This window comes from Tupaia chinensis, unplaced genomic scaffold (genome assembly GCF_000334495.1).
Source record: "Tupaia chinensis unplaced genomic scaffold, TupChi_1.0 Scaffold149964_2, whole genome shotgun sequence".
Classification (NCBI taxonomy): domain Eukaryota; kingdom Metazoa; phylum Chordata; class Mammalia; order Scandentia; family Tupaiidae; genus Tupaia; species Tupaia belangeri.
Genome location: NW_006209806.1, coordinates 1,513,533 through 1,523,373, shown reverse-complemented (window position 1 = coordinate 1,523,373; position 9,841 = coordinate 1,513,533). Strand labels below are relative to the sequence as shown.

The 9,841-nt window shown below is 63.1% G+C and overlaps 3 protein-coding genes across 3 annotated transcripts in view; 2 read left to right on the top strand and 1 right to left on the bottom strand.

Annotated features, from left to right (window-relative positions):
• The first annotated feature begins 1,103 nt into the window (after positions 1-1,103).
• Positions 1,104-2,088, top strand: RAX2 (retina and anterior neural fold homeobox 2). Its single transcript, XM_006171790.2, has 2 exons — positions 1,104-1,353; positions 1,694-2,088. Exons 1-2 carry the CDS (start codon positions 1,138-1,140, stop codon positions 2,021-2,023), a joined length of 546 nt encoding a protein of 181 aa, XP_006171852.1. The 5' UTR covers positions 1,104-1,137; the 3' UTR covers positions 2,024-2,088.
• Positions 2,089-3,959: 1,871 nt separating this feature from the next.
• On the bottom strand, positions 3,960-6,060 carry MRPL54 (mitochondrial ribosomal protein L54). Its single transcript, XM_006171789.3, has 3 exons — positions 5,894-6,060; positions 4,594-4,759; positions 3,960-4,273 (listed from the first exon to the last, which is right to left on the bottom strand). Exons 1-3 carry the CDS (start codon positions 6,009-6,011, stop codon positions 4,141-4,143), a joined length of 417 nt encoding a protein of 138 aa, XP_006171851.1. The 5' UTR covers positions 6,012-6,060; the 3' UTR covers positions 3,960-4,140.
• Positions 6,061-7,102: 1,042 nt separating this feature from the next.
• Positions 7,103-9,841, top strand: part of APBA3 (amyloid beta precursor protein binding family A member 3) — an 8,450-nt gene continuing 5,711 nt past the window's right edge. Inside the window, exons 1-2 of the mRNA XM_027769599.1 lie at positions 7,103-7,259; positions 9,286-9,837. Of these exons, the coding sequence (XP_027625400.1) occupies positions 9,322-9,837 (516 nt within the window). The 5' untranslated portion in view covers positions 7,103-7,259; positions 9,286-9,321. The remainder of the gene's footprint in view (positions 7,260-9,285; positions 9,838-9,841) is intronic.

Genomic DNA, 9,841 nt, shown 5'->3' with positions numbered 1-9,841 from the left:
CCCCCATCCTCACCGCCCCCCCATCCCCACTGCCCTTGCCCTGAACAGGCCTGGACTCCAGCCTCTGCTGCCCCGGCTTCCTTTCCATCTCCCCAGAATAGATGTGTGACCAAGATGCAGGGACTGCGCCCCCCACGACCTCCACGGCTCCCCAGTACCGCTCCTGCACCCCCGTGCCCGTTCTGCCCCCTGCTTGCTGTTCCGGTTACTCGCTGCCTGCAGCCTGGCTGCCCTGGCTCGTTCTCTGCCGTGTGGTCCCCGGGTTCCAGCAGCGATTACCGAACAAATGAGAGAACAAATAGTGAACTCCTACTCATACCTCAAGACCCAACTGAGACGCCCCCATGGCTAGGAAGCTAAGGGCAATGACCCTCCTCTCTCGGGACCTCAGTGTCCCACCCCACTGACATCGTGGGTCCTCAGGTGGCCTTTTCCTGGGCCCAGCTAGAAGGCTGACCGCAGTGGGCACTCACACCGCACTGGCTCAGAGAAGCCCCTAGAGCTCCGCAGGGAGGTCCCAGTGTCACCACTTACAGCCAGGGAACCCGAGGCCCAGAGAGGGTGAAGCCCTGGTGCCAGCGACCGCCCCCCGTCTCCCCACCTGCCCTCCCTCTGCGGCTCCTAGCAGGAGGGCCGGTCAGCTAATCACCCAGAGGTAATCCTGCCCTCGCCCTAACCCCGCAGGTCTGGCAGGGCAGGGCACGGCAGACGGGGTGGCAGGCCACAGGGCGGGTACCCCGTGCACACCGGGGTGTACTGGGCGGGCAGGGGGACACCGGCATAGGCAGGGGTGGGGTGCAGAGACCCGCAGGGGGAGGACTTAGGGTGAAGGGCACCCTCAGGACAGTATCCCGTCCTTGTGACTTCTCGGTGGAGACACCTGAGGGGGTCCTCGGTAGAGAGAGACGTGACAGGCACAGAGAGACAGAGAGACACAGAAAAACAATGAGAGAAGAGGAAGAAGAGAGACACAGCAGGAGGTGAGACAGAGGGACCGACGTGCCAGCTGCGCCCACGTGGAGGGGACCAGCCTCCCCAAGCCAGGACACAGGGTGGCACTGCCTTGGCCCTGCGTGGGTCCCTCCTGCTGCAGCCCCCCGCCGTCCCTCCTGCTGCGGCCCCCCCAGGTGAGGAGCCATGTTCCTGAGCTCTGCAGAGGAGCCCGCGGCCGAGGGCGGGGGACTGGGGCCCGGCCAGGAGGCACCCAAGAAGAAGCCCCGGCGGAACCGCACCGCCTTCACCACCCACCAGCTGTGCCAGCTGGAGCGGGCCTTCCAGGCCTCCCACTACCCCGACGTGTACAGCCGCGAGGAGCTGGCGGCCAAGGTGCACCTGCCCGAGGTGCGCGTGCAGGTGAGCCCCTCCCCCGCGGCCGGGCGGGGCGGGGCGCGTACTGATCCGCACGGGGAGGGAGGCTTCCTGGAGGAGGGAACGTGGGAGCCGAGGCCTTGATGTTTGGGTAGTTTTCCACCTGGGAAGGAGAGAGGGTGTCTTCAGGCATGCGGAAGAGCCCCGGCAGCTGGGGGGAGGTGGGAGGGCACTGCGAAGGCCTGGGGCCCCGCAGTAAGAACGGCTTGGAAAAGGCTTGGGGTGACTCGGTGGGGGACAGCAGGCGCGGGACCGTCCCTCAGGGCAGGACCCCGGGGCTGGGCGCCATGGGGAGGCTGAGGGCACTCCACTCTGTGCCCTCCAGGTGTGGTTCCAGAACCGCCGAGCTAAGTGGCGCCAGATCGGAAGTGCGGCGGGGACGGGGGCAGCCCCGCGGCTCCCCGACGCGCCCGCTCTGCCCTTCCCCCGCCCTCCGGCCGTGCCCCTGCCCCTGGAGCCCTGGCTGGGCCCCGCGGCCCCGTCGGTGCCGGCCCTGCCCCGCCTCCTGGGCCAGGGACCCGGGCTGCAGGCGACCTTGGCGCCCCATGCCTTCGGGCCCGCCTTCGCCGACGGCTTCGCGCTGGAGGAGGCGTCGCTGCGCCTGCTGGCCAAGGAGCACGCACAGGCGCTGGACAGGGCCTGGTCCCCCGCCTGAGCCGACCCGCGGCCTTCTTAGACGTGAGGGTGGCGGCGGCCACAGCTCTGGCCTGCCCGAGGTCTCCGCGCAGCCCACCCCGGCCCTGGGCGCAGTACACAGACGCCGCCCCGCAAAGACACTGGCACCCCGGGGCAGGCAGGAGGCGGCCCCCCCCCCGGGATCCCCAGGGCCTGGACTAGTCTCCCCCGCTCCTGGGGCCTCAGGCTCCCCATTCAACAAGTGGGCCTGGCTGGGCAGGGACGCAGCTCCCGGAGCCCACGCGTCACGCGTGGGAGCCCTCGGCGGCTCCTGATCCCTTCCCCCAGGGGTGGGCTCCGTGGCTCTGACCCCGGAGACAGAACACGCAGCTTGGGGCTGCAGCGGAGGAGGGGAGCTCGGTCATCGGCCCCAGGCCCAGCTGCAGAGCGCCCTGAGCCTGCTTCCTCCAAGGGGTGAGTGGCTGGACTCCCACATGGCCACCGCAGTCTGCCTGCTTGGAATTCACACGGCAAGATCCCAGGAGGAGGACGCAGCGTGGCCATGGCGGGGGGGGGGGGGGGTGCGGTTCGTACCCTCCTTTTTTTTTGGTGGGGTTCTTACCTTCCCTCTAGGTCTCTGTCTCTCTGGCAAGTGCACCCACCCTAGGGCAATAATCTCAGCTAAATGAGTGAATGCCCACAGCCGTGGTGGCTGGGGGCGCTGGACTCCCACATGGCTGACCAGTCTGAGTCCCAGACCTGGCGGCTTGCTTTCTCGCTTTCTGTCTCTCTCTCTGGGTCTCGCACTGATCAAATGGAAAATAACTATAATGAGAAATGAAGGAAAAGAACTGCCCCGGGGAGTTCCTCAAACCAGAACTGGAATGTGCCACTGGCCAAGCGTGCAGTAAGCTCGTCCGGGCGCAGAGCAGTCCAGACGGCGTACACAGCGGGACACGCGCCTGGGTTCGCAGGGACTGGGCCCTGGAGTCGTGGGGTTCGGTTCTGGAGGGGTCCTGGAGCCTATCTCCCATGGTCCGGCTGGACCAGCGGAAGGCCAGTCCTCAGCCCCGGCCCCCCAGGGGCCAGGCTCTCGGTAATCCCTGCCATAGAGGCCCCCTAAGAGGATGAGCCCCCCTCCCCGCCCACACGAGCACCCTGGGAAGGGGTGGGGGTCTTCAAAGGGGCTGAGCCCAGAGTGGGACCTGGTGGCTCCCTCCAATCCCTGAGCCCCAGCGGCCAGCCACAACAGTAAGGGTGACCGAGGTTTGCTCCCGGCGGGAGGACGCGCCGTGGGTGGGGGACCTGAGCTGCAGGGGGGCGAGCTAAGGACCTGGGCTGGGGTTGGAGAAAGACGCGGGCCGAGACGGCCACCCTGTGACCGGGCAGGATGGACTGTCAGCCCTCTGGCTAGCTTGTGGAGGTGGGCCAGGACCCTGGTGACCAGCAGTGGTTGTCGCGGAGACAGGAAGTCACGCATCTGAGTTCTGAAGCTCCTGGACCCCTGCCACGCCTGAAGCCAACCTCCCGCCCCTGCCCCTGACGATGGTTCCTGAAACCCAGGACCCTGTCCTCATTCCAATGCAGGGGGACGGGGGCTCACTACCCGGGGGCCAAGGGAGGCCTGGCTGAGATGGCTGCCCCTTCCAGGTCTGGGAACTCGAGGGTGGGTGGGCTCCACAATGGCGAACTGCGAAGCTGTGAGGTCGACCACATGGGAAGGTCCCAGGTTCGTATCCCGAGTGCTCTGTGAGTACAGCGAGCACCCGTGTGCCTAGAATGTGGACACGGGCTGGGGGTGCACTGGCAGGGCCCCATTGGGCTGCTCGCTCTCTCATTCGTGGGAGCGAGGAAAGAAACTACAGGAGTCGGGAGAGAAGCCCACTGAGGTCGGGAGGTGAAGGACCCTCAGAGGCCCAGACCGCGGGCCGCTGCCCCGCCCCGCGCCACAGCACAGACGGACGTCTACACGGGGGCATGGGTCTCCCAGAGCGCTCTTTATTGGCCCCGGGGCCAGGTTCGGCCTCGCGGCGGGGGTCTGTCGGCTCTGGGCAAGGAGAAAGTCCTGGGTGGGGTAGGTGCAGGCTCCGCGCCCCTCCCCAGCTGCCCTCCGGAGGCCAGGCTCCTGGCCCGTCCAGTCCGACGCATCCAGTCCCGCTAGAACTTCCGGGACTTGCTCAGCCGGTTGTGGCGCCAGATGTTCTGTTTCCGCAGCAGCCGCCAGTACTCCCGGGTCTCGGGGTCCAGCTCCTCCAGCTTCTTGGGGGGACCCACGTTCATCTGGAACAGCCTGATGGGGGCGCGGGAATCAGGGTGCACCTGGGCAGGGCTGCAGGGCTGGATCCCCGGCCCCTCCCGCTCCTGGGCGCCGGCCGCCCCGCGCTGGCTCCGCAGAGGCCTAAGGCTCGGCACAGCGGCTGCGCACCTGCTGTGGCCGCTCCCCGCAGTGACCACCAGAGGGCGGCGGTGAGCACCGATCAGGTCCTGTCCTGGGCCCTCCGCCCTCGAGGGCTCCCACCCCAATCAGAGTCAGAGCCACACGGGCCTGGTCCTGGCTTCCTCCCGCTAGCTGCAGGGGGGTGCGCGGAGGGGCACGGCCGGCCCACTCACCACTCGGGGTACTCGGCGTCCGGCTTCAGGGCCACGTCCGGGCCCTCCTTGTAGATGTTGACGCCCATGGCGTGCGTGGTGAGCCGGACGGGGTCTGTGCACACGTCCGGGTCCTTCAGGGCGTCGCCCACCATGGCGCTCTTGCCGCCTTTGCCCCCCTTCATGACTGGGGAGGGGGAAGTCGTTTCAGCCTGGCCCCTCACCCGGCCCTCCTGACACCCTCGGCCCTAGCTGACTGCTGCGCTGGACATGGACTGTTCTGTAAAGCGGAGTTCTTTCTCCCTCCATGAGTGGGAGAGACAGAGACAGAGACAGAGAGAGACATCCCCATCAGGGAGTGCACCCTGCGGCCCACCCCCAGCCTGAGCCGGCCCTGGAACATGACGTGTGCACAGCCTGGCAAGGCATAGCGTCCGACCGCTGCGCCCCCATGCTCGGAATGGCCCTCAGTGGGCCTTGGCCGTGGTGTTAGCGTGAGGGCCTGGACGCACGTGGTGACCGCGGGTGGTCAGCCTGAAACGTGCTGGGCACGTGTGCGAGGGCCCAGGGTCTGGTGGGCAGGACGGCTGCAGGACGGGGGTCCCAGCCAGCGTAACCAAACCCTGCGGGGGTGCTCGGCTCCCTCTCACATGCAGACGCACGCAATCCACTCTGAGCTAAAAAAAAAAATAAAACCCTCCCCCCAATCTCAGAATGACGTCATTCTCTCTTAAATTCTATTTTGATTGCTTCTGTTTATCTCAGAGAAAATCTCCGTGGGCTGCGACGGGGCTTTAAGTCCTAACATTTGCCCATTATCCTCCCTACAAAAGAGACCAGGCAAGGCTGTACCCAGCTAAGATGGGCCACCCTTGTTTTGTTTTTGCTTAGGTGGTTAATACTTAGAGGGGCAGATGGACTCTAGCCTTTTCTTGAATTGATGGTGGTGGGGTCCAAGATTGCACAAGGTCCCACAACGATTTGGAGGCAGAAATAAGAGGGGAACCTAAGTTTGCGTCTCCAAAACAAAACCAGAAAAATCAGCGTCGGCGCAGTGAAATGCACTTGATCCCGGATAAATCACACCCTCATCCTGGACTGGCCGGCTTTACGCTGGCGCCTGCGCACTGAGTACAATCGCACCCTAGGATCAGCGCTCCAAGGGGCAACAAGTCCCTCAAACTGCGCCTGCGCGGAGCTGGCGGCTGCCCCTCTGCGCTTGCGCACTAGCTCTAGGCCCACCCACCGTATTGGCGCCTGCGCACTACCGATTTCCCAGTTCCACACGGCCCCCATCTTAGTCCCTCTTTGCTCAGTTTACCCGGCTTCTTGGCATAATCCCGGACCAAGAGTCTTCCAGGAGGGCCAGGGTCGGTGAGTTCCCGGGCTCCCCAGCCTGCCCACGTTCTGGTAGCCCGAAAGAGGCGTCTAGCCGCCATGACGTACGCGGACGGCTTGCACGTGCGCGCTTCCGGGAGACGTCCCAAGCCCAGGGGGTGCTTGGGAGTTGTGGGCCGCAAGGGACTTCTGGGAGTTGTAGTCCGTCCAGCCTTGACGCCCGTATCTTCAGTGACTTCTTCCAACTTGGAGACTTAACCCAGCTATGGCATGAGGACATTTATTGGATGGTTCATTGACCTCTTGCCCTTTTCAATGACTTCTCATGAACTAAAAACATCACACCTTCTACAATCGTTAACTCAAAACGTTTGTGGGAAAATGGAATTAAAGTACTTTATTTTTGGTGCGAAAATAAATAGATAAATAAAGTTGACCTCCATGCATAGTTTTTGGCCACACTCATTTTCCATGAACGTTTTGAAAATCCCCCTTAACACATTTCCTGATTCTGCCAGTGAGCAGTGATCAGAAAGAAAAGTAGAAAAAAAAAACCGTAACGATGATTAGACTCTTACTATAATCCAGCCCTATGGCTGAATCTGTAACCCACTGCAGCTCATTTCACCCTCCCAATCAGGAGGTAGCTTCTATTCCCCCCAGCTTGCTTTTAAGGAATTATTTAATTTATTATTATTATTATTATTAGACAGAGAAAGAGAGAGAGAAAGTGAGAAAACAAGCAACCGGGTCCAAGATTCAAACCGCGGTTGACCATGTGGGAGTCCAGCGCCTCAACCACCATGCCACCTGCAGGCCCCCATTCCCCTGGTTTTTAGCCCTGGAGACTGAAGCTTAGGGAGGTGAAGTTCCTAGGTCCATTCCAAGCAGGGCAGCCACTCTGTCTCCCTACTGTGAGCCAAACCCAGTCTTCAATGGGTCCCCACCTTGCTTTCAGTACCCCAAGAGTCTCAGAGATTACCCCCACCCCTTATTCTCCCTTTCTATTTCCCAGCTGCACTTCTGCGCCACTCCTTGGAATGAAACCCCTGCCATGGCCCAGGGACTAGCTATTGGGTGGCTGGTGCGAGAAAGCCCGGGATTTGAACCGGAGCTTCTCCGCTCCCCATAACTCTAGCGCCCCCGCGCGGCGGAACTGGCTGGGAGAACTACATTTCCCAGCAGGCGCTGCGACTCTGCGCATGCCCAGAGGGCCGAGGCGCTGAGCGGACGGGTCAGCGGGCTCCGGGCTGGGAATCTGCGGGCTGCTACCGGGACGTCGGCCGGGATATGCCGGGGGTGCGGGATTCTGGAGGCCGCGCGGGCCCGAGCCGAGCCGAGCTTGAGATGTGAGTGTCCCGACGGGGCGGGATGATGTCGGGGTCCCAGCACGAGCTGGGGGCTGAGTCTGGGGCGCACTTGGGGTGGCCTGGGAGGTTTGGACCCCGAGGTCCGCTCTGGTCTTGGAGCTCTGGCGTGAGGTCTGGGGTCTCGGGCGTGGGGTTTGGGGTTGGGGTCTGCGGACCCGCGGGGACATCTGATTGGCCAGCATCAATCTTCTAGGCAGGCACCCGGGCTCCACGTCGCGGCGAGCCGAGCTGGGAAGAACCGGGCCGGAGTGGACAGGGCGCACGTGCTGGGACAGCTGGGGGCACGGGGGCCCCGGCAGCCACCGCCTCCGAACGGCCGGTTTTGTGCCTGTTTTCTCATCTCTCACTCGGGGCTCCTGGCCGGAAGGTGGCGCCGCAGTAACGCGCGGCCCTGCGGTGCACACAGGGACGACGCGTTCGCGTCCCAGGTCTCCCTGTACACGCCTGGCACGCGCAGGACCCGGACCGACGGGCCCGGGCTAGGGGTGGCTGCCGTGTGGGGATTCTCCCGGTGTGTGCTCCCTCACTCTCTCGTGGAAGAAAAAGACAGACTTTTTAACATTTTTGCAATTGGGCATTTGTGCTCTCCAGAGAGAGGAGAGCTAGAGAGAGCGAAAGTGGGAAATCGGTCGGAAGGGATGGCCACGCCCCAGCCCTTCCCCATTCATTTCCCTCAAGATTCTGGGCGCACACGCACACGCACTCGCACACGCACACGCACGCAGTTCCTGTGTGTTTGGAGAAGTTTTTGCTATAGGGTGCATGTGCTCACCAGAGAGAGAGAGAGAAAGTGAGAAATCACCCCCAGGGGATGGCCACGCCACAATCCCGTCTCCTCCGTCCTCCTCTTGGGATCTTGGACACGCACGCACACGCAGCTGGCATGTTTTCAGTCCCCAGGCTGGAGCTCAAACCTTGGTCTACTATATGGGAGTCCAGTGAGGTGGCCAAACGCCATCTGCTGGTCCCAAAGGCGTTTTTCGAAAGGGAGGTCTGAGCGTCCTTGCGGCCAGGCGAGGGTGAGGCCTGCACCTGGGCCCAGTGGGGGCGGGGGGTGCTGCTCAGGCTCTGTGTCCCACAGGCTGCGACCACTCGGGGCTCAGGCTGGATTCCTGGTCCACCCTAGAGGCCACACAGGGTGACGGCCCGTGCAGTCCTAGAGGTGGGGAGCTCGAGGCTGGCCTGGACAACACAGAGAAACCCTGTCTGAAAAAGAGTTGGGTGTGGGGCCGGCAGGTGGCATAGTGATTAACGCACTGGACTCCCACGTGGCGGGCCGTGGTTTGAGTCCAGGACCTGGTGGCTTGAAAATCACACCAGGCGGGATCGGCAGTTGATGTAATGGCTATGTCACTGGACTCCCACGTGACCGATTGTGGTTCGAGTCCCGGACCCGGTGGCTTAAACTCACGCCGGGCACATGTGTGTGCATGCCCAAGATCCCGAGAGGAGAATGGAGGAGAAGGGATTGAAATCACCTCTGGGGGGTGATTTCTCGCTTTCTGTCTCTCTGTCTTTTTTTTTTTTAATAGTCATTTATTTTACTTTATTTATTCATCCATTTTATATTTTAATTTGCCCAGAGAGAGACAGAGGGTGAGAGTGAGAGAGAGGAAGTGAGAAAGAAAGCCACCAGATTCAGGACTCGAACCCTGGTCGGCCGTGTGGGAGTGTCCAGCGCCTTAACCACCATGCCACCTGCTGGTCCCCATTTCTCTCTTTCTCTCTCTTTCTCTAGTGAGCGCACATGTCCTATAGCAAAAAACTAGAAAAACAAGAGGCGGGTGTGGTGGTGTGTGCCCGTGGTCCCAGCTGGGAGAACTTGTCCTAACTCCATGTGCTTATGCATGTGTCTGCGCACACACACGTGTGCTGCATGTGTGCGTACATGCGTGCATGTACTTGTGTGTGAGTATATGTGACATGCCCCGTATGGACAGCACTCCGCTGAAGTCTGGCTCCAGGTGGCACCCAGGAACCTCACCTTTGAACTTCTCCCTTTCAGCCACGTGGAGGTGCCGGCCTGAGCCCGGGTGCAGGCATGGACTTCCTGACCGCGCCCCAGTCCTCTTCGGGACCTCCAACCATGGACTTAGAAGAGCCCAGGGACACCCTTGCGCCCTCTGAGGACCTGACCCCTGATGGCCAGTGGGCCCCCGAGCCGGGAGGGCCCGGCAGCCTGGCTGGGATGGAGCTGGATGGGGCTTGCGTCCAGGACCTGGTGCGGCAGCTCGAGGCCCTGCCGGGCGACCTGGTGGGCCTGGCCCCAGAAGGCCCCCCCTGCCCCCTGCACATCGCCACCGGCCAGGGCCTGGCCCCACAGGACGTCACCGATGCCCACGGGCTCCTGTCCGCCGAGGCTGGCCGGGACGACCTGCTGAGCCTTCTTCGCTGCCAGGAGTGCGCGGCTGCCCGGCCTTGCCCCGGGGAGGCCCCGGAGCCCGTCCCACGCCCGCTGCAGCCCCCAGAGGACCCGGATGGGGAGCCTGGCCTCTCGGGGTGGGCCGAGGGAGCCTCTGCCGAGAGAGCCGGCAGCGGGAGGTCAAGGAGCTCCCCCGCGC